Source organism: Narcine bancroftii, chromosome 1 (genome assembly GCF_036971445.1).
Source record: "Narcine bancroftii isolate sNarBan1 chromosome 1, sNarBan1.hap1, whole genome shotgun sequence".
NCBI classification, from domain to species: Eukaryota; Metazoa; Chordata; class Chondrichthyes; order Torpediniformes; family Narcinidae; genus Narcine; species Narcine bancroftii.
The window spans coordinates 161,453,054-161,477,667 of NC_091469.1; the positions used below are offsets into that span (position 1 = coordinate 161,453,054).

Consider the following 24,614-nt stretch of genomic DNA (forward strand, 5'->3'; position numbering starts at 1 on the left):
AAAAAGCTTGTCCAAATATCTTTTAAATGCTGCCATTGTACCCTCGATGATGCTGGCAGGGTTAGACCATTTCTGATTGCCCTTGAGAAGTTGTGGTGAACTGCCTCCCTGAAGCACTGCAGTATTTCTGGAGAAGATATTCCCAGCATGTTTTTTTTAAATTTAAATTTAGACATACAACACGGTGACAGGGCATTTCGCCCCCATGAGTCCGAGCTGCCCAATTTACACCCAATTAAACTACATTCCCGGTATGTTTTGAACAGTGGGAGGAAACCAGAGCCCCTGGGGAAAACTCATGCAGACACGGGGAAAACTCCTCACAGACAGCATGGGATTGCACTAAGTGCAACGCCAACCATGCCACCCTTTTGGATAGGGTTCCAGGGATTAGACCCAGGGATAAGTTTCCAGCTCAAGATGGAATGTGACAGGAAGAAGAGTCTCTGTGCTTTAGAAGTCAGAGAGTAATTGTTGGGCATTTTGTGGGTGGTATACCCTGCAGTCTTTGTGTGCTGATCAGTCTATTTTCTTTGGATAGGACTATACTTCTTAACTATTGGAGGAGTGCTCATCTAGACAAGTGAAGAATAGTCTATCACACTCCTGACATATACTTTGTAGATGCTAGAAAGTTTTTGGGGTGTCAGGGCGTGAGTCCCTTGCTGCTACTATTTTGAATTGTCTCAGGTTTTACCACTGAAACAATAAAAATGACACAGCAGGATGGAGTTTCACAAAAATGATTGAATTTGAATCAAGGTTGATAACTTTTCAATTATTCCCAGTTCCAGAGACAAAGCTATTAAGGAAACATATAAGACTTGTTTGAAACATGTTGCCTTAAGAATTATATAAAAGTGATTATTTTAGTCTTCATTGGATTGGAAGAGTGGGGTTGTCTTCATGGATTCCCTTTATAGGGTAGAATGAGGCAATAAAGGTAAATATTGCATTTAGAGATAGGATTAGAAGGCTGCAGACCAACCCTTTTATCCAGCAAATACCAAGGTGATTAAGAAAGAAGCCTTTACCAAGATCTCAGATCTACAGTTACTAGACATTTCCCCGTTGTCTTCCTTCAAAAAGGTGACCACATTTGCTGTCCTCCAGCAGTCTGGTACCTCACTTAACAATCTCAGCCAGATCCCCAGTAATCTCTATATCTGCCACCCACAGTATCTTAAAATAAAACTTACTCAATCCTGGGGACTTCCACTAGACTTTCACCTACCCCTTCCCTAAATTCTCCAATGACAAATGGAGAATACTGAGAGAAAGTATTCATTTAGGACCTCACCAATCTGTGGCTCCACACAGATGACCCCGGATGGGCCCTACATATTCCTTTGTTATTCGTTTATGCTTCGACCTTTGGACTTAATCCTGTCCGCTAGTGATTCCTCTAGAGCATTCTTGGCATCTTTAATCTCTTTCCTAATGACCTCTCTAAACTTCTTACAAACGGGCCTCCTCCATTGTCACACCACCCTAAATATCGGTCAACATCCAGGGTTCACGATACTTGCTGGATAACACCTGCCTTCTCCCCTTCCAGGAACATGACAGCCCTGATCTCTTTTCCTCGGATTCTTCCTTTACCTGCTAAACCAAGTTTAGCTCTTTCATTTAAGAGCTGTGGGAAGTTGTCAAGGTTGTTTTATTTTATTTGAAATAATATTTCCATCTCTTTATTAAATGGATCAGAAAATCCTCAACCTTTGATAAAACATCAACAGATTAAAAAAATACTGAAAAAGAGATGATCCTATTGGGATGCTTGGACAAGAAATTACAACATAATTGTATTTATAAAATATACTCACTCAGTTACTAAGTTGACTTTTTGGACATATCCAACTGTTGATTTCAGAGAGAAAAAAAGAAGAGTAATTAGTTCAGTAAAACATTCAGGATTACCAAGCTTATTCTGGTACCACAATAGGAAATGGTAAAAATATTAGGCAGATGCATCAACTTCTAAAGAAGAGTAACTTCTATTCTGTCTGACTGAAGAAGAGATTAGCTAAATTATCTAAGCAAATGACTTATTGATCCCTTCCCACAATCTTTTACTTTCACTCTTTGTTTGATTCCCCTCAGGAAATCACTGGGCTCCTTTTAAATATGTGTTTCTTCTCCTTAGGCACGGCCCTGGGGTTGAGGATCACTTGCTTCCGCTCCATTTCTGTAGGTTAGGAATATAAAACACAAAATGCTGGAGAAGCTCATCAAGTCAAAGAGCGTTGTTTATGTAGCAAAGGTGAAGGTTCATAACCGACCTTCGGGCTTCAGCCCTTCATCAAGGTAGGAGAAAATGCCGGCAAGCCTTGGAACAAAAGAGTGGGGGGGGGGGGTGGCAAAGGCAGATGGTAGGTGGAGAAGGGAGGGAGGGGACAGTAGCAATGAGGGGGAGGGCTGGGTGGGTGGGAGAGCTGGAAAGACAGGAAAAGGGAGAGGGGAAAGAACAGGCGAGCAGGTTTAGTGGAAAGCAGTAAAGTTGATGTTCGTGCCATTTGGCTGGACGGAAAATAAGGAGTTGTTCCTCCATCTGCGGGTGGTCAGGGTGGGACAGTACATAAAGCCATGGTCAGACATGTGAGCGCGGGAATGTGACTCAGAATTAATATAGTTGGCCCCTGGCAGGTGGCTGTAGTTGCGAATGGAGTGGAGGTGCCGAGCGAAGCCATCTCCCAATCTATAGCCGGTCTCTCTGATGTAGAGAAGGCCACAAAGGGTGCACCAGTTGCAGTAAATAAGTCCTCTGGATGTACATGTGAAAGGCCTGTTTGGGGCCCCGGACCGTGATGAAGGAGGAGGCACACCTCCTCCAGGCACAGGGGAAGGTGCGATGTGACCTCTCCAGCCAGATGACATTAACATTGACTTTACTACTTTCCACTAAACCTCCTCGCCTTTCCTTTCCCCTCCCCCTTTTCCTGGCTTTCCAGTTCTCTCACTCACCCAGTATCCCTCCTCCCCCTCATTGCTGCTGTCCCCCCCCCTCCTTTCTCCATCTATCACCATCTCCTGTCTTTGCTACCCCCCTCACTCTTTTGTTCAGACGTTTGCCGGCATTTTCTCATACTTTCATAAAGGGTTCAAGACCGAGACACCGGTTATGTATCTTCACCTTTGCTATATAACGACACTGTTTATGTTTTTCACTTCAACCATGGTGTCTACAGAGTTTTGTGTTTTACTTTTGTAGGTTAGGAAGTGACTGAGGAGGCCAATGAGGGAGAAGGGGCAAAAGTTGTACTGACAATAACCAGACCAGCAGTGCGAGGATAAGACAGCTTTAATAAACTAATACGTACACTCAGAGGGTCTTGTCTCTCTGCAAGACGAACCTGGAAGGCTAGACTGTAGCTCTGGACTGCTTTATGGACAAGGTCACCAGGATGACCCCTGGTGGCCTAGTGGTGGAATTACATATCACCACAGCTGGTGTGGTTATTGTCAGTACAATTTAATAAACTAATATGTACACTAAGAGGTCTTGTCTCTCTGCAAGACGAACCTGGAAGGCGAGACTGTAGCTCTGGACTGCTTTATAGACAAGGTCACCGGGATGACCCCTGGTGGCCTAGTGGTGGAATTACATCTCACCACAAAAGTGGTTTTGGTGGGATGGGAAGGAGTGTGCTTGGAAGGTAGTGGCCTCCTTCTGTCAGTTATGCCAGGCTGTGTATGCTTCCCATGCAAATTTCAAACTGCTACCCTGAATGCTTGTTTTCCATTTAGAATGGTGGAGGAACTTAGGCAGTCTTGCAGCATCCATAGGAGGGAAAGATATATTACTGACGTTTTGATCCTGAGCCCTTCCTCAAGGCTCTTGAGGAAGGGCTCAGGCCCGAAACGTCTTTTATGTATCTTTACCTCCTATGGACACTGCAAGTCCGGCTGAGTTCCACCAGCATCTCTGTGTTTTGACTTACAGTCACAGAGTCCTGCACACATTCATGTGTCACTCCATTTAGAATGGTCACAGGGCAGGGAGTTCCAGAGATTAAAGAGGGAAATGTTAAACTTTCTAAAGTGGGCTTTGAGAACAGCCTTGAATGAAACGCAATAGTCTACCAACAATGTGATTGTAATAAATACACAGTAAATGCTGGAGGAACTCAAGACAGTCTCACATCATCCATAGGAGGTAAAGATATGTAAGCGACATTTCTGGCCTGAGCACTTCTTCAAGGTATCAAAGAAAAGCTCCGGCCTGAAACCCCGTCAGAATGCTGCGAGACCTGCCGAGTTCCTCCAGTATTTCTGCCTTTTGAGAACAGTCTTGAATCTTTTCCACACTCCACCTGTAAATCTATTGCCCCAACAGTGCTTGGAATATTATTTTGGGAGTCAGAGCTAACTGAGGGTAATTGGAGACTTCATTCTGCGGATGTTGGGCTGGAGAGGATTGTTTTAGTTATCCTGCCAGTTAATATGTCAAGATTGTGGTGAGATGTAATTCCACCACTAGGCGACCAGGGGTCATCCCGGTGACCTTGTCTAGAAAGCAATCCAGAGCCACAGTCTCGCCTTCCAGGTTAATCTTGCAGAGAGACAAGTCCCCTTAGTGTACATATTAGTTTATTAAAGCTGTCTTATACTCGCACCGCTGGTCTGGTTATTGTCAGTACAAAGATAATATTGGTGCTTTGAGCTTCTAGTTGTAGATGGTACAGGCTTCAGAACTGGATAGAATAGCTGATATGATTGATTCCTGCTTGACCACTTGCTTGTTGCCAGTTCGTCATCTTTATTTATATGCACTTTTTTCCTCATTCGGCCAAAATCTGCAATGCTGCACTGAAAGTAACAATGAACTTTGTTTTTTCTGTTTAAGCATGTGGCTCGTCTTTCACTTCACTTCAGGAAAATAAGACTCTTGTCCATCCTGCCATCTACACCACAATTTGCAATCTCTGGAACATGAAGCTGTCGGAGCTGATTTAAACTAATTTGGCAGGGGGAAGGGAACAGGACTGATAGGGAAGTAGATAGGAGAGAGAATATAGGGGTGGTTCCGATAGACGGTGAAAAAATAAGGAATAAGGGAGCTAAAAGTGATAGGAGAATAAGAACGAATGCACCAAGAACCAAGGTGGAGGGAGAAAGGAGGTATGGCATCAAGGTATTGTGTATGAATGCAAGGAGTGTAAGGAATAAAATGGATGAGCTTGAGGTGCAAATGGCGATGGGAGGTTATGACATTGTCGGAATAACGGAGACATGGCTGCGGGAAGGGCAGGATTGGGAAATAAATGTTCCAGGGTACACGTCCTTTAGAAAGGACAGAAAGTTAAGAAGAGGAGGTGGGGTAGCTCTGTTGGTAAGAAATGAGATTCAGGCGTTTGAAAGGAAGGACATTGAAACAGGTGAGGTAGAGTCTGTTTGGATTGAATTAAGAAATTGCAAGGGCAAGAGGAATATAATGAGGGTCATTTACAGGCCTCCGAAAAGTAGCTCAGATATCGGTAGTAGTATAAATCAGGAATTAAGAGTGGCATGTCAAAGTGGTAGCAATACGGTAGTTATGGGGGACTTCAACATGAAGATGGACTGGGATAATCAGACAGGGGCAGGGACACAAGAGAGCGAGTTTATAGAATGTCTACGAGATACTTTCTTGGAACAGCTAGTGGAGGAACCTACCAGGGGGAAGTCGATTCTGGACTGGGTGCTGTGCAGCGACGCAGACTTAATAAGTGACCTTGATGTAGGGGAGCCATTAGGGAATAGTGACCATGGTATGGTTACTTTTAAGCTGCAATTAGAAAAGGAAATGGAAAGGAAGTCGGAAGCATCTGTACTTCAGTTAAATAAAGGGAATTTTGCAGCTATGAGGGAGGAGCTATCCAAAATAAAATGGGAAGATACACTAGCTGGGAGGACAACTGGGGAAAAATGGCAGGTTTTTATGGACATTTTTCACAGGATTCAGGACAAATTTATTCCAAAGTGGAGGAAAGGCTCTAGGAGATGCAAATGGCAGCCCTGGCTAACTAAGGAAATCAAGTCCAAAGGGAGTAATTATAAGATAGCGAAGCGGAGTGGGAAATTAGAGGATTGGGAAACCTTCAAAGAACATCAGAGGGTAAATAAGAAAGCCATAAGAGATGGGAAAATGAAGTACGAGAGGAAATTAGCAGATAATATTGTGGAGGATAGCAAAAGCTTTTTTAAGTATGTGAAGAGGAAGAAATTGGTTCGGTCTAAAATTGGCCCTTTGAAAATGGGCAAGGGTGAAATTATTACAGGAAACAAGGAGATGGCAGAGGAATTTAACAAATACTTTGCAACTGTCTTCACCAAGGAGGATATAGGTTATAGTCAGTTAGGGGGTAGTGGTCATGCGGTACCAAGGGACTTGGGGAACTTTACTGGGGAGGTAGGGGATCTAATGGATATCCGGATCCAGAAGCAGGAGGTTATGAGTAAATTGTTGGGACTGAGGGCTGAAAAATCCCCAGGGCCTGATGGGCTGCATCCTAGGGTGCTTAAAGAGGTGGCTATGGAAATTGTGGAGGCACTGGTCGACATTTTCCAAAGTTCCATAGACTCCGGAGAGGTCCCTGAGGATTGGAGAGTGGCTGATGTGGTGCCGCTTTTTAAGAAAGGAGGGAGGGAGAAAATGGGAAATTATAGACCGGTCAGCCTGACATCAGTGGTGGGGAAGATATTAGAGTCCATCATAAAAGGAGAAATAGCAGAACACTTAGTCAGTAATAATAGTATAAGGGCTAGTCAGCATGGATTCCTTAAGGGTAAGTCATGCTTGACTAACCTTCTGGAATTTTTTGAGGATGTGACAAAGAGGGTGGGCTCGGGAGAGCCAGTGGATGTGGTGTATTTGGACTTCCAGAAGGCCTTTGATAAGGTACCGCATAGGAGTCTAGTGGGCAAGATCAGGGAGCATGGTATTGGAGGTAAGGTGCTGACATGGATAGGAAATTGGTTAAGAGATAGGAAACAAAGGGTTGGAGTAAATGGGTCTTTTTCAGAATGGCAGGATGTGACGAGTGGAGTGCCTCAGGGATCGGTGTTGGGTCCTCAGTTGTTTGTAATTTATGTTAATGATTTGGATGAGGGGATTATAAATAACATGAGCAAATTTGCAGATGACACTAAACTGGGTGGCGGTGTGGGGTGTGAGGAGGATGTAAGGAAAATGCAGAGGGACTTGGACAGGGTGGAGGAGTGGGCGGCTAAATGGAAGGTGAATTTCAATGTGAACAAATGTGAGGTTATTCATTTCGGGGGAAGTAATAGGAAAGCTGAGTATTATTTAAATGGAGACAAGCTAGGGAGTGGGGAAGTGCAAATGGATCTGGGTGTACTTGTTCACCGGTCACTGAAGGCTAGCATGCAGGTTCAGAAAGCTGTGAAGAAGGCAAATGGAATGTTGGCTTTCATAAAGAGGGGATTGGAGTGTAGGTACAGAGACGCCCTTCTGCAGTTATACAGGGCCCTGGTGAGACCCCACCTGGAGTATTGCGTCCAGTTCTGGTCTCCAAACTTGAGGAAGGACATACTAGCTATAGAGGGTGTGCAGCGCAGATTTACAAGGTTAGTTCCAGGGATGGCAGGGTTGTCATATGCAGCAAGGCTAGAAAAACTGGACTTGTATCCGATGGAGTTTAGAAGGATGAGGGGGACATGATTGAGGTATACAAAATCATCAGGGGGATAGACAGGGTGAAGTCTGATTTCTTGTTCCCAATGATGGGGGGAGACGAGGACTAGAGGGCATAGTTTAAGAATACAGGGTAGGCCCTTTAGGACGGAGATGAGAAAACATTTTTTTACCCAGAGAAGTGTGAATCTGTGGAATGCTCTGCCACAGAGGGTGGTAGAGGCAGATTCGCTGACTATGTTCAAAAGAGAGTTAGATAAGACTCTTGTGGGTAACGGAGTTAAGGGTTATGGGGATAAGGCTGGAAAGGGGTACTGATGGTAATGATCAGCCATGATCTAAAATGGCGGTGCTGGCCCGACGGGCCAAATGGCCTACTCCAGCTCCTAATTGTCTATTGTCTATTGTCTATCATTGCAATTTAAACAAAGTTTCAACATTTACAATGTCCTAATTTAGATCCAGACTCTTTTTCAAAAATCAGCCATTGTTGGCAGTAGTGGGTAAATCCATACAATCTACAGCTCATTTAGTAAATATAGCAGATTGTATAAGTACTGGGTGAAACAGGTCATAAAAACACCAAGCACGTTGTAAATTGAGATCTCTGGCTTTCAGCAAGATGCATTTGGGACACAAAGATTGGCATCTGTGGTTCTAGTGGGAATTAAATCTATTCATGCAGGCCTCTGCTACTGACTGAAGATGTGAACTTTGTTACAAATGCCTTCATGTAATTACACATCCACATTGTGGTATTTGTTACTACAGGCGGTTGAAGAGGCCAAGTCATTGTTTATATATTTAAGGCAGAGATTGATAGGCTCTTGATTAGCCAGGGCATCAAAGGTTATGGCAAGAAGGCCAGGCAGTAGTGCTGAGTGGGGAAATGAATCAGTCAAGATTGAACGGTGGGGCAGACCTGATGATGGCTCTTTTCTGCTCCTTTCTAAAAAAAACATCAAAGTTCTAGATCAGTGGTTCTTAACCTTAATCCCTATGCCATCGGTGCTCTGTGATTAAGGTGTTATGTGGGTGGGAAAAGAAGGTTAAGAACCACTGCTCTGCCCCCAATTGTCACTGAAATATTTTGCTTGAGAAAAATCATCATGGGCCCATTTCTTTAGGAGTTTGGAAATCGTGCACATAACAAGTCAATTAGGGACAATTAAAACAGTGGCTGTCAAACTTTTTCTTTCCACTCACATCCCACCTTAAGCAATCCCTTACCAATCACAGAGCACTGATGGCAGAGGGAATACCTAAAGTGGGATGGAAGTGGAAAGAAAAAGGTTGAGAACCACTGGTATAGATGTTCTTTATTAAAGCAAATGAAATAAACTTACATTTTCCATCTTCATTCCGGCAGAGCAGTTTCATGTCATCGGTGTGTTGTACAATGTCTAAAAATTCACCTGCTTTGACTGGTAGATCTCGGGTGCCCCATTTCTTATTAGTTATGTTTTGAGCCACTTGAGTTGTTCCCAGAATTTTGATTTCTCCATCATACTGTTCAAGATGGGGAAAATAAAAATTATGTTCTTCACATTTCACACACTTAATAAAGAGAGACCTTTGAGTGAAATAAATGCAGTGATCTTCAATGCATGTCCTTGTTTTACAGGGAAAACTGGTCACTGTGAGTCCTCAAGGTCCATTGACAAAGAAAAGTTCCAGGCATAGAAAAATTACTAATGTAGAAAGCACTTGTCTATATAGAACATAGAAATCTACAGCACAGTACGGGCCCCTCGACCACAGTGTTGTCCTGACCTAATAACCCACTCTGACAACTGCCTAGAATTCCACTATTGCATAACCACCCCCCCCCCCCCCCCCCACCATTTTTGTCAGTTCCATGTACTGGTCTCTTAAGAGATCCTATTGTACCTGCCTCCTTATTATTGGCATGTACCCCCACTCTCTGTGTGAAAAACATATCTCTTTCATCCCTTCTGTCCAAGCACCTTAAAACTTTTCCCCCTCGTGTTAGTCATTTCAGCCCTGGGTAAAAGCCTCTGGCCATCCACACTATCAATGCTTCTCATCATCTTGTACCCCCTCTCTGGTCGCCCCTCATCCACTGTCATTCCAAGGAAAAAAGACCAAGTTTTCTCAACCTAACCTCATAAGGCATACTCTCCAATCCAAGCAGCCTCTTAGTAAATCTCTTCTGTACCTTCTCTTAGCATCCATTAAGAGGTGACCAAACCCAGCACAATATTCCAAGTGGGGTCTAACTGAGATCTTATGTAGCTGCAACATTGCCTCATGCCTCTTGAACTTGATGCCACAGTTAATGAAGGCCAACAGACCATGCGTCTTCTTAACAGCACTTCAACCTGTGCAGCAGCTTTGAGTGTCCTATGGACATGAACCCCAAGATCTCTCAGTTTGTCCACTCTGATCAGAAACCTCCCGTTAAAACTGTATTCTGCCTTCAAATTTGACCTACTAAAATGAACCACCTTGCATTTTCTGGGTTAAACTCCATCCTCCACTTCTCAGCCCAACTCTTCCTCTTATCAATCTCCTTCTTGAAACCTCTGGCAATGCTCCAGACTACCCACAACACCAATCACTCTCGTGTCATCTGTCAGCGTACTAACCCACCCTGTCTGTTGCCTTGTATTACAAAGATAGCGAATTGTAGATGGGATTGTTGTACCACACCCATCACTCCCATTGCAGGACTGCTGCAATGGGATGTTAAAAAGAGACTCTGAAATTGCTTTTGAACTTTTAATTACGGGCCACCCCCCATTGCAGTTATGAAAGTCAGATGTAAGCTGTGGTCTTTAATGGTGAGGTTAATAGGACAGCATTATTGATTTTTCCGTGAAACTGACCATTGCCATTTAGGACAAAGAACGTAGAATATTACAGCTCAGTACAGGCCCTTCAGCCCTCGATGTTGTGCCAACTTATTTGTACCTACACAAAAAAAAACTAAACCCTCCCTACCTTGTAAACCTTTATTTTTCTTTCATCCATGTGCCTGCCTCAGAGTCTCTTAAATTATCCTATTGTTCCAGCCTCCACCACCAACCCTGGCAAGGCATTCCAGGCCCCCACAACTCTCTGTGTAAAATAACGCACCTCTGACTGTCCTCCCTTCACTTTGTACACACGTTCTCTGGTGTTTTCTACTGCTGCCCTGGCAAAAAGATGCTGTCTATCTTATCTACGCCTCTCATAAACTCATCGACCTCTATTGAGTCACCTCTCACCCTCCTTTGCTCCAAAGAGAAAAGTCCCAGCTCTGCTAACCTTGCTTCATGTAACATATTCTCCAATCCAGACAACACCCTGATGAATCTCCTCTATTCCCTCTCCATAGCTTCCAAATCCTTCCTGAGATGAGGTGACCAGAACTGAACACAATATTCTAAGTGTGATCATACCAGAGAGTTGTAGAGGTACAACATTATCTCATGATTGCTGAACTCGATCCTCCGACTAATGGCTATATGAATGGACTGCAAATTCTTTTCTCTCTCTCTCATTGAATTGGACAGCTGATCAAGGTGTGACTGCATGAAGAGGGCTGCCATTTTGGATCTGGGCCAGGAATCAATGACCATCAGAGGGTGGGCTGCCTATGACAGGTTTCTGTTCTGTCATTTGAGGGGCTGGCACCAGGTCAGTGGGGCCTGCTTCTAGGGGTAGAGGTAACAAAAAAAATGGCAGTGCTGTTACAGCTGTGGTAACAACAGAGCTACTATATGGTGCAGACCTGGGGAGAGCAGGGAGCAGAGACACAGCGTGTACCCCCATGAGGTCCTACCGCTCGATCATGATGCCAGCGTCTCTCTACAGGCTTTAAATGGCCTGTTAAAGGAGCCCAATGGTGCTTTATTTAAAATCCTGCAGCCACGGGATCTGTGGCACCTGTGTTCAGCAGCGGCCACGTGGGGTTTCAAACTCCAGAGGAGCATTAGATCAGCGCAGGACTCCAGCAACGGGGAGAACAGACCCCGTCGAGAGGGAGAAGCTGAGGAGATGACCCCAAGGATGGTGACCACAATGGCGGGCCAGCGAGGGACTCTGCGGCTGAAAGACACACACAGGCAGTGAGCTGCAGGCGACTTGCAGGCGAGGAAGCCACACAGGCAGCGAGCTGCTGGCGACTGGCTCATGAGAACCAGATAGCGGAATTGAGGCTCGAGAGGTTTCTGAAAGCAAGAAGAGCTCCCAAAGGTCCCTGGAGCCGAAGACATCCTCATTGTGGCAGAGGGTAGGATCTGAGCTTGGGTTGCTAATGGTTTGAACTGAATTAGAGTCTTGTGTGGCTGCAGAGGCTGTGGGAGCGCTGGAAGTGAATCCATGGACACTCAGTGACTCGGAGGGGATTCTCTTTCGCTTCTCTTTCTCTGACTGGGCAATACTGATGATGAATCTTTGACTGTCTTATGGCAGACTAAAGGTAATTTTGTGTAATATGACACTTGTATTTTATTACATGACAATAAATAGTATTTGATTCTTCAGTCTGGGTGTGAGGCCAAAAGTAGCCCTCCTTCTGGGCCATTAGTCCTTCATGCCACCCTCTCCCCCCGCCACTCACTTCTTGGTCGTGACTGATGGCCAGGAATTGGGGAACAACAGCAACTAGTCCTCAAAGGAACCACAGCACATCTTTATTAGCAAGGATAAAATATTTGTAAATAATACAAATGTGACTGTGTTAATTAAACTACCTTAGCTTCCAAAAATAAGCAGGAGCCACTGACTGCCCCTTCTGGCTGCCACTGTTTGGAACTACTGGATGCAGACTGAAAGGTAATGGAACCAGTGGAAAATTCGGCCTCAAGAAACATCAGCAAAATTAGTGCTAATCCATAAGGAGAGCAGAGCAAAATTTAACAACCTTTTAAAAGGGAATTGGATAAATATTCAAAACCAAATCATGCATTTAATCTCTCCAAGGTGTTGTCCTAAGTGACTTCCCTGGATATCAGGTCAATGATATCCAGGGAAGGCAGAAAATTAGATCCAAAACTGGCTGAGAGGCAGAAATCAGAGATTAGTGTTCGGCATCAGGCACGCGGAAGGCACGCGTGTAAAATTCCATTCTGCATTATTACAAGTAATCTTGAATCTTGCTGTTGAGGTGTTGCAGGCTCATTTCTGGAATCCTTGCATGACAATTTGGGCTGAAGGGCCCATTTCCCTCCTGTATAACTTTGTGACATCAGAATTGGCTAAATAATTAATAGGTAGGAAGAGAGTTGCAGATAGGCCAGTTGATACCAGTGGAAGGGAGTAGAAGAGAGGCAAAGAGAATTCAGAAAGTGTATGGCAAGGGATGGCAAACAAGGAAAGGAAGAACAGAATAATTGAAAAGTGTAGAGGAATAAATGGATTTTGACATGCATATTAAGATAAATCCCCAAGCTTTTTAGGCCAGATGAATAAGACAATGTGGTTCTTCCTAGGATTTAGTGTTTGAAAGCAGGAAGATTATGGTAGAACTGTGCAAAAGCTAGTTCGATCCCCGTGTTGTCCCACTTTGCAGCAAAGATCTGATCATGGAGATTGAGGAGATTTACCCAAATTTTATTTATTGAGGTCGAATGGTTAGCATAGCGATTAGCATAATGCTGTAACAGCACCAGTGAACGGGACCAGGGTTCGAATCCCGCACTGTCTGCATGGGTTTTCCCTGTGGGCTCTGGTTTCCTCCCACCATTCAAAATGTACTGGGTGGTGTATGTTAATTGGATGTAAATTGAGCAGTTCAGGCTTGTGGGCCAAAAGGGCCTTTTACCGTGCTGTATGTCTAAATTTAAATTGAAAATTTATATTTAATTTTTAAAAAATTTTAATTTGAAAAATTACATTTATTAATTCTGTTTCCCATAGTTCAAGAAGGATGGGAAGATCCAAGAGGGGTTGCATCTGATTTACTAAACTAGTGTGAGCAACACAGTTCAGACTAGAGAAGCTGGGGTTGTTCCCCTTTTTTTGTAAGGTTTGATTGAAGTTTTCCTGATTATGATTGGTTTAGAGAGGATATGTTATAGGAAGATGTTCATTTTAGAAGATGGTTCAAGGACCAAGATATTCAGTCCGAATAAAAGATACCAAAAGAATAGGAGACAAAAAGGAGAAAATGTTCTTGAATTCGCTGCATGCTAGGGTGGTGAAACCAGAATCAATCAGGACTTCAAAAGGCAACTCATACGGATGAGAAGGATCAGAGAAAAGAGGATTCCGCAGAGTGAATGGCTATGTAATAACAATTCAATGATTCTAAGTTTATAGTGGAATATCAGAGACTCATTGAATATCTCCTTCAAAGAGACACAAAAACACTGAGCACGTTAAAATGGACTTGAAGTTGCTTAAAAGCAAACATGAAAAATGCAGCTACAAAAACAAACTTTAATTACTTTGCAAAGCATGAGAACTCCATTACAGCAAGAAGCCCTGCCACAAGGAGCTAACCTACTACAAAGGAGACCGCATTGTGACATTCAATATCAGCTTATTTATACTATCTAAACTCTAGTCTTTTGGAACATTCGAACAGACTGTTCCACATAAGTACGTATTCCTTAAAATTCTCTTAGTCTCACAGAGCCCTATCTAATAGGGAGCTTCTTATCAGCTCCCAACCTGATAGAAAAGAAGGAATGCAGCCCAAAAATGTAGCCCCCTCTTTCCCTTTCCAGTCACCATTTTAAAACATTTTTTTTATTATATTCTAAAATCTACTTTCTCAAGCTGAGTCCCCCCACCCCCCCCCCCCCAGCTCACTCCACACTGCTGTTTTTATGCAATTGTGCAGGATTTTTATGTTTCAGACTAAAGAGAATTTTCAAGGGAATTTTGACACACCAGGAGAACATGGATTCATCATGTATTGTCCAATTGTTAGTTTCCACTCAGAGTTATCGTCTACTGAACCTGGCAGTTTCTGACTGGCAAGAATAAGCCCTGCAAAAATTCAAAACAATTATGGCAAATTATCTACTACTTACTTTAAACTTTTTCCTGAAGTCTTTTTCCTCTTTCTCTAATTTTTTCAATTTTTTTGGATCCTTCTCATCTCTTTTGCCTTTATTTGGTGTTGACAATTTCAAACTGTTCAACAGAAAAAGAGCATGACGTTAGGGCCTTTGATGTTTCACCCAACACATGGCCAGTGTCTATCTCATCGTACTTTCTTCATACATCTCAGGGACCATCTGAAACCCCATGCCACACTGAACCTGATCCTATATAAGATTCACATCAAAAGTCAAAAGCTGTGAATTTTGAATTAAAAACAGGAATGCAAGAGTTTTTGAGAGAGCGAGGGGGAGGAGACTTAGTAGAGGTAATGTGGCAAAGTTTTCTCTCATGGTAGGGGAGTCAAGGACAAGTGGGCACAACTTCTGGATTGAAGGATGCCCATTTAAAACAGAGATGCAGGAGACATCTCCTGCTTCTCTACATCAGAGAGACTGGGCACAGACTGGGAGATCGCTTTCCTGAGCACCTTCATTCTGTCCACATCAGTGACAGGGATCTCCCAGTGGCCAACCGTTGCAATTCTGTCCCCACACCTGTTCTGATATGTCTGTCCATGGCCTCAAGCACTTCCAAACCAAGGCCACCCATAGGAAGAGTAACACTTAATATTGCATCTGGGCACTCTCCCACTGGATGGCATTAACCAGTTCCTGCTAACCCTGTTCTTCCTCTCTTCCCTGCCCCTCTGTCTCCTTCCCTCCAGCTCTCCACCCCCTTCCCTCTCCATTCCCAGAGCCATCCCCCCCTCCCCCTGTTTTCTGTTGTGCCCTCCCTCCCTCATCCACCTGTGCTCCTCCCACCCCACCATTTTATTCAGGCATCTGCCGACATTTTGTGCATACCTTGATGAGGTGCTCAAGTCCAAAATGTGGGTAATATATCTTTATATAAAATATGCCGTTTGAATTGCTCAATTTCTCTAGTGTTTTTACTTCAATCACTGCAACTGTAGACTTTTTTTGTTTTACTACAGGAAATGATAGGCTCGTTAGCCTGATTTTTGTGGTTGGTAAGATTTTAGAGTTCATTATTAAGAATAAGGTTTTTGGTGACTCGAAAGCACAAGATAAAATATGCCACCACCTTTCTCCAGCAGAGATTTTGCCTGAAAAATCCCTTGGAATCCTTTGAGGATGTAATGAGGAGGGTAGACAGCAGAGAGCCAGTCGATGTGGTTTCCTTGGATTTTCAGAAGGCCCTTGACAAGGCCCTGCACCATGAGGACGCTGAACAAGACTGTAATATTATGGGAAAGCCTGGATAGAAGATTACCTGACTGGCAGAAGGTGAAGAGTGGGAATAGAGGGATTAGTTGCTGGAGTTTAGAAGGATCAAGGTGGGGGGGGGGGGAGAGAACCTAGCTGAAACCTATCAGATACTGAAAGGTCTCGATAGCATGGATGTGGATAAGATGTTTTAGTAGTGGGAGGGACGAGGAGCAGTGGGCACAGCTTCAGAACACAAAAATGTCCCCGTAGAACAGAGAGAGGGGGAATTTCTTTACCCAGAGGGTGGTGAATCTGTGGAATGGTTGTGGAGACTGTCACTGGGTAGATTTAAAATGGGTAGATCTTGATCAGGAAGGGAACCAAAGGTTAGGAGAATGGGGTTTTAAAAGGATAGGAAATCTGCCACGATGAAATGGCGGGGCAGATGTGATGGGCCAAGGGGCCTAATTCCATGTTGACCATCTTTTGCCTTACGCGGATGCTGCCTGACCCGCTGAACTCCTCCAACATTTTGTACGTTGCTTTAGCTTACCAGCGTCTGGCTTATTTCACAACTAAGCCTGGCAGCCTAATCGGCGTGTTCAGCATGCCATTCCCGTTAGCGGGATCCTGCGGCTCAAAAACTAGCAGCCAGACTTTCTACAATATAATAATGACTCTTCAAGAAGCTAATAATTCACTGCACTAGGCCAAGATCATGGAGAGTTGTAACAAGCCACCTTTAATGCTTAATTTCCTTTGGTTTTTACTAAGCACATTTTGAATATGAGATGGAAACAACTCTACAAAGCTTAAATGATTATGATTCAAGGGATTCATTCAAGAATTTCCTAAAATGAACAAAGAAGGAACTGCAGGGAAGGCAAAAGTAAGTTTCAATGGACCCTACTGCAAAGGTCATTGACCTGAAATGTTAATTCTGTTTCACTTTCGGCTGGTGTGTTTTGACCTGCATATTTCATTAAGACATTTATGGAATTATAAGAGCATAAAATGTAATAATCTTCCTGAAATACTCACCTAGAAGAAGTAAAATCAGTCTTCACTCCATTGAGGACATCTACAGGAGATGCTGTCTCAAGAAAGCAGCCTCCATCCTCAAGGACCCTCACCACCCAGGCTATTCCCTCTTCTCACTGCTACCATCGGGAAGGAGGTACAGGAGCTGAAGACGAGCACCCAGTGGCACAGAAACAGCTTCTATCCCTCCGCCATCAGATTTCTGAATGGACAATGAACCACAGACTCTGCCTCACTTCCTCTTTTGTAATAATTTTATTGATTTATTTTAAAATCTAATTCATAGCAATACTGCTGCAAAACAATGAATTTTGTGACATGTTCATTGCAATAAATTTTGATCCTGATTCTTCTGATCATTGAATGAAACATGACATTTAATGTTCCTAATGATTTAAGGGCAATAGGACGAAGCGTGTGAAAATAATTTGAAAAACTATTGGAAACACTCAGTGGGTCAGGCTGTCCCTGGGGGAAGAGAAGCAGAGTTAATGCATCCGCCACAGACCCTTCATCAGAACTGGGACAAGGTCCGGCGGGAGCAGCGGCGAAGGGAAGCTCAATTTTTGATCTTTTAGCAATTAGTATAAGAATTAGAATTAGAATAAGTTTTGCTGGTGATGTATCACAAATTTCAGGGATCTCCTGGAGATCTGCTTGATTGCCATTAGGCAGTTGGGAGGAATTTTCCAAAGTTTTTCTTGAAATTGGCCACAGGTTTTTTTCTATGTTTTTTTTTCCTCTCCCAGGAGCCACACATTAGCAGAATATTAGGGCAGAGAATGGTAGTAATCCAAAATGAGCATGGAAATAGATAGATAGATAGATAGATAGATAGAGAGAGAGAGAGAGAGAGAGAGAGAGAGAGAGAGAGAGAGAGAGAGAGAGAGAGAGTCAGAGACAAAGAGAGAGAGAGAGAGAGGGAGAGAGAGAGAGAGTCAGAGACAGAGACAAAGAGAGAGAGAGAGAGAGTCAGAGACAGAGACAAAGAGAGAGAGAGAGAGAGGGAGAGAGAGAGAGAGAGAGACAGAGACAGAGACAAAGAGAGAGAGAGACAGACAGAGACAAAGAGAGAGAGAGAGAGACAGAGACAGAGACAAAGAGAGAGAGAGAGAGAGAGAGACAGAGACAAAGAGAGAGAGAGAGAGAGAGAGAGACAGAGACAGAGACAGAGACAAAGAGAGAGAGAGAGAGAGCGGGAAAGAGAGAGAGAGACAGAGACAGAGAGAGAGAGAGACAGACAGAGACAAAGAGAGAGAGAGAGAGAGACAGAGACAAAGAGAAAGAGAGAGAGGGAGAGAGAGAGAGAGACAGAGACAAAGAGAGAGAGAGAGAGAGAGAGGGAGAGAGAGACAGAGACAGAGACAAAGAGAGAGAGACAGACAGACAGAGACAAAGAGAGAGAGAGAGACAGACAGAGACAGAGACAAAGAGAGAGAGAGAGAGAGAGACAGAGACAAAGAGAGAGAGGGAGAGAGAGAGAGACAGAGACAGAGACAAAGAGAAAGAGAGAGAGAGAGACAGACAGACAGACAGAGACAAAGAGAGAGAGAGACAGAGACAGAGAGAGAGAGAGAGAGAGAGAGACAGACAGAGACAAAGAGAGAGAGAGAGAGAGACAGAGACAGAGACAAAGAGAGAGAGAGAGAGAGAGGGAGAGAGAGGGAGAGAGAGAGAGAGACAGAGACAAAGAGAGAGAGAGAGAGACAGAGACAGAGACAGAGACAAAGAGAGAGAGAGAGAGAGAGAGACAGAGACAGAGACAAAGAGAGAGAGAGAGAGAGGGAGAGAGACAGGCCCATCACAATCACAGGGCAAATAGTCTCCTGTGCTGAGCCTATGACGCTTATTTCAGATCGGAATTTCACCAGAGCAGGGTCACTTGTACCTGAATTCAGGTGGCGGAGGAGGGAAGTCTTCAGTGCCAATATCATCGTAGACTTCTTCACCTGTTGTGAGAGAAGACAAACAACAAGCAAACATGAACTCCAAAAAGAACAGCAACTGAGAAAATATGTTTTACCACAGAAAAAACACAGCTTGTGTAAAACAAGTCCGGAAAACCATATAACCATATAACTACTTACAGCACAGAACAGGCCAGTTCGGCCCTACTAGTCCATGCCAGAACATATCCCCACCCTCCTAGTCCCACTGACCAGCACCCAGTCGATACCCCTCTAGTCCCCTCCTTTCCTTAAATGTAACCAATGATTCTGCCTCAACCACGTCTGTCGGAAGCTCATTCCACATCCCCACCACCCTTTGCGTAAAGAAATTTCCCCTCATGTTCCCCTTATAATTTCCCCCTTCAATCTTAAACCATGCCCTCTAGTTTGAATCTCCCCCACTCTTAATTGAAAAAGCCTATCCATGTTGACTCTCTCTGTTCCTTTTAAAATCCTGAACACCTCCATCAAATCCCCCCTCAATCTTCTACGCTCCAGAGAAAAAAGCCCCAGTCTGCTCAACCTTTCTTTGTCACTCAAACCCTGAAATCCTGTCAACATTCTCATGAACCTTCGCTGCACTCTCTCTATTTTGTTTATATCTTTCCTATAATTTGGTGACCAAAACTGTACACAGTACTCCAAACTTGGCCTCACCAATGCCTTGTACAATTTCATCATAACCTCCCTACTCTTGAATTCAATACTCCGATTTATGAAGGCCAACATTCCAAATGCCTTCTTCACCACACCATCTACCTGAGTATCAGCCTTGAGGGTACTATTTACCATAACTCCCAAATCCCTTTGTTGCTCTGCACTCCTCAATAGCCTACCATTCAATGTATATGGCCTATTTAAATTTGCCTTTCCAAAATGCAACACTTCACACTTATCTGTATTAAATTCCATCAGCCATTTCTCAGCCCACTCCTCCAGCCTTCCTAAATCACCTTTTAATCTACGGTAATCTTCCTCACTGTCCACAATATTACCAATCTTTGTATCATCAGCAAACTTGCTTGTCCGGGATGTTGCTGCTCGTGTCCCGGATATCCTAAAGTGGGAGGGACAGGAGCCAGAGGTCATGGTACATGTAGGTACCAATGACATAGGGAGAAATAGAGAGGAGGTCCTAAAAAGTGAGTACAGGCAGTTAGGTAGGGAGTTAAAAAGAAGGACCGCAAAGGGGGTAATCTCTGGATTACTCCCTGTGCCACGTGACAGTGTGAATAGAAATAGAATGAGGTGGAGGATTAACATGTGGCTGAAGGGGTGGAGTAAGGGGCAGGGTTTTAAGTTTCTGGATAACTGGGACCTTTTTTGGGGGAGATGTGACCTGTACAGTAAGGACGGGTTACACTTAAATCCCAGGGGGACCAGAATCCTGGCAGAGGTATTTGCTAGGGCTACTCAGGATCCTTTAAACTAGAATGGTTGGGGGGAGGGAACAAAATAATACAGAGCAGTAAGGAGAAGGTTAGAATGCAAACAAAGAAAGTTTGTAGTAAGTATTTGAATATGGATGGGCAGGTGATAGAGAAAGGAAATGCTCTGGAAGAAGAAGGGCAATTGGCAGGAAAAGTAAATAATATTGTTATTAAAGATGAGGGAAAACAGGGATTAAAAATTGGGAAATCTCTGAAATTCATATATTTTAATGCCAGGAGTATTGTAAAAAAGGTGGATGAGCTGAAGGTGTGGATTGATACTTGGAAGTATGATGTGGTAGCGATTAGTGAGACATGGTTGCAGAAGGGATGTGATTGGCAACTGAATATCCCTGGGTTTCGTTGTTTTAGGTGTGATAGAGTCGGAGGGGCAAGAGGAGGTGGGGTTGCATTGCTTGTCAGGGAAAATATTACAGCGGTGCCTAGGAAGGATAGATTAGAGGGCACATCCACGGAGGCTATTTGGGTGGAACTGAGGAGTAGGAAAGGAGAGGTTAGTAGGGGTGTATTATAGACCACCCGGAGGGGACCGAGACCTAGAGGAGCAAATCTGTAGGGAGATAGTGGATATTTGTGATAAGCACAGGGTTGTAATTATGGGAGATTTTAATTTTCCACATATAGATTGGGAAACACATTCTGTGAAAGGACTGGATGGGTTAGAGTTTGTGAAATGTGTGCAAGATAGTTTTTTACAACAATATGTAGAGGTGCCGACCAGAGAAGGAGCAGTGTTAGATCTACTGTTGGCAAATGGGATGGGTCAAGTGACAGAGGTTAGTGTTGGCGAGCACTTCGGGTCCAGTGATCATAATGCCATCAGCTTCAATGTCATTATGGAAAGAGATAAGTCAGGGCCAAGGATTGAGGTTTTTGATTGGGGAAAAGCTAGATTTGAGGAGATGCGAAAGGACTTGCAGGGTGTGCATTGGGACAATTTGTTTTATGGGCAGGATGTAGTAAAGAGATGGAAGTCTTTTAAAGATCAGATTTTGAGAGTGCAAAAGCTTTATGTTCCTGTTAGGTTAAAAGGAGGGGCAAAAGGTTGGAGAGAGCCGTGGTTTTCAAGGAATATTGGAAACTTGGTTCAAAGAAAAAGGGAGGCATACATTAGATATAAGAAGCATGGAGTTAAGGAGATGTTTGAAAGATACATTGAATGTAAGAGGAATCTTAAGAGAGGAATTAGGAAAGCTAAAAGAAGGTACGAGAAAACTATGGCAAGCAGGGTGAAAATTAATCCAAAAGAGTTCTACAAATATGTTAATGGTAAGAGGAAAGCTAGAGACAAAATTGGTCCCTTAGAAAATCAGAGCGGGAAACTGTGTGTGGAGCCTAGAGAAATGGGGGAGATACTGAACAGTTTCTTTTCTTCGGTATTCACTAAGGAGAAGGATATTGGGAGATGTGAGATAAAAAAAGCAAATTGGGTAAATATGGGGAATATAGAGATTACAAAAGGTGTAGTTTTAAGGCTTTTGAAGAATATAAAGGTGGATAAGTCTCCGGGACCAGACGGGATCTTCCCCAGGACATTGAGAGAAGTGAAGGAGGAAATAGCAGAGGCTCTGGCGGTAATTTTCCAAATGTCATTAGAGATGGGGATAGTGCCGGAGGATTGGCGCATTGCGCATGTGGTTCCGTTATTTAAAAAGGGATCAAGGAGGAAGCCTGGCAACTATCGGCCTGTAAGTTTGACGTCTGTGGTAGGTAAGTTAATGGAGAAAATTCTTAGATATAGTACTTATAAACATCTGGATAGACAGGGTCTGATCAGGAGCACTCAACATGGATTTGTGGGAGGAAGGTCATGTTTGACCAATCTGATTGAATTTTTTGAAGAGGTGACTAGGAATGTGGATGAGGGTAGCGCAGTGGATGTTGTCTATATGGATTTCAGTAAGGCCTTCGATAAGGTACCACATGGAAGGTTAGTTAAGAAGGTGCAGTCTTTAGGTATAAATTTTGAGATAGTCAAATGGATTGAACATTGGCTGAAAGGGAGAGGCCAGAGAGTGGTAGTGGAAAATTGTCTGTCAGGTTGGAGGCCAGTGACCAGTGGTGTGCCTCAAGGATCTGTATTGGGCCCATTATTGTTCGTAATATACATTAATGATCTAGATGATGGGGTAGTAAATTGGATTAGTAAATATGCAGACAATACTAAGATAGGTGGAATAGTGGATAATGAAGAAGGTTTTCAAGGATTGCAGAGGGATTTGGGCTGCCTAGAAAAGTGGGCTGAAAAATGGCAGATGGAATTTAATGCTGATAAGTGTGAGGTGCTTCATTTTGGTAAGAAGAATCAGAACAGGACATACGTGGTAAATGGGAGAGCATTGAGGAATACAGAAGAGCAGAAAGATTTAGGAGTAATGGTACATCGTTCCCTGAAGGTAGAAACTCACGTGAATAGGGTGGTGAAGAATGTTTTTAGTATGCTGGCCTTTATCAATCATTGCATGGAATATAGGAGTTGGGAGGTGATGTTGAGATTGTATAAGGCATTGGTGCGGCCTAATTTGGAGTTCTGTGTGCAGTTCTGGTCGCCTAATTATAGGAAGGATATAAACAGAGTGGAGAGAGTGCAGAGAAGGTTTACCAGAATGTTACCTGGGTTTAAGCATCTAGAGTATAGGGAGAGATTGGGCAGATTAGGTCTTTATTCTTTGGAGCGTAGAAGGTTGAGAGGGGATTTGATAGAAGTATTTAAGATTATGAAAGGGATAGACAGAGTGGATGTGGATAGACTATTTCCGTTAAGAGGAGGAAAGATTAAAACAAGAGGACATGAGTTAAGAATTAAGGGGCAGAGGTTTAGAGGTAACATGAGGGGGAACTTCTTTACTCAGAGAGTGGTAGCCGTGTGGAATGAGCTTCCGGGAGAAATAGTGGCGGCGGAGTCAATTGTATTATTTAAGAAAAGGTTGGACAGGTATATGGATGAGAAGAAGATGGAGGGTTATGGGCATTGTGCAAGGAGGTGGGACTAGAGAGGGGTGTTTGGTTCAGTGCAGACTAGAAGGGCCTAATGGCCTGTTTCCGTGCTGTAAATTGTCATGTTATTATGTTATGTTATCCAATTCTCCACCCCTTCTTCCAGATCGTTAATATATATAACAAACAATAGTGGACCCAGGACCGATCCCTGAAGAACTCCACTAGTCACCGGCCTCCAATTGAACAAACAATTTTCTACCACTACTCTCTGATACCTCCCATCCAACCATTGCTGAATCCATTTCACTACCTCCTCATTTATACCTAATGCCTCCACCTTTTTGCCTAACCTCCTGTGGGGAACTTTGTCACAAGCTTTACTAAAGTCTAAATAGACAACATCCACAGCTTTCCCTTCATCATCCTTTTCTGTAACCCCCTCGAAAAACTCAATCAGGTTTGTCAAGCATGATCTACCCCTGACAAAACCATGCTGATTACTCCTTAGCAATCCCTGTACCTCCAAATAATTGTAAATACCATCCCTCAGAACACCTTCCATCAACTTGCCCACCACAGACGTCAGACTCACGGGCCTATAATTCCCAGGTTTACATTTAGACCCTTTCTTAAACAGCGGAACCACATGTGCCACTCTCCAATCCTTTGGAACTTCCTCCGTGGCCAGTGACATCCTAAATATCTCTGTTAATGGCCCCATTATCTGTCCACGAGCCTCCCTGAGTGTCCTTGGGAATATTTTATCCGGTCCCGGAGATTTATCCACCTTTATCTTTTTTAACACAGCCATCACTACCTCCTCGGTTATCCTTATATGCTTCATGACCTCCCCACTATTTTTCTTTACTTCAACTGGTACAATAATTTTTTTCCCTAGTGAATACCGAGGCAAAGAAATCATTTAAAATTTCCCCCATCTCCTCTGACTTCTCACTCAGCCTACCCTTGCTATCTACAAGGGGTCCAATTTTATCCCTCATCTAACACCAAGCACATTATGAACTGACACCTCTGACTTCCACCAAGACACATTTGAGGCACAAAAATTGGCATCTGTGTACCTGGTGGAATTAAATCTATTCTTGCCGCCTTCTGCAACTGACTGACTTTAGACCATAAGACATAGTTGCAGAAATAGGCCATTCTGCAATAGGCCATTCAGCCCATTGAGACTGCCCCACCATGAGCTGATCCATTTCCCCACTCAGCTCCCCCCCCCCCCCCCAACGCCGCCCGGCCTTCATCCCAAAACCTTTGATGCCCGGAATAATCTTGCAAGAACTTGTCATTCTCTGCTTTAAATACACCCAATGACCTGGCCCCATAACTGCTTGTGGTAACAAATTCA

At 43.6% G+C, this 24,614-nt stretch overlaps 1 protein-coding gene across 3 annotated transcripts in view; it reads right to left on the minus strand.

Moving 5' to 3' along the window:
* LOC138735676 (FYN-binding protein 1-like) overlaps positions 1–24,614 on the minus strand; it is a 181,813-nt gene that overhangs the window by 11,546 nt on the left and 145,653 nt on the right. For all 3 annotated transcript variants that reach the window (XM_069883876.1, XM_069883866.1, XM_069883884.1), the window contains 4 exons: positions 18,794–18,854; positions 14,623–14,725; positions 8,983–9,145; positions 1,827–1,860 (listed from right to left, as the gene is read on the minus strand). In XM_069883876.1, coding sequence (XP_069739977.1) covers positions 1,827–1,860; positions 8,983–9,145; positions 14,623–14,725; positions 18,794–18,854 — 361 coding nt within the window. The remainder of the gene's footprint in view (positions 1–1,826; positions 1,861–8,982; positions 9,146–14,622; positions 14,726–18,793; positions 18,855–24,614) is intronic.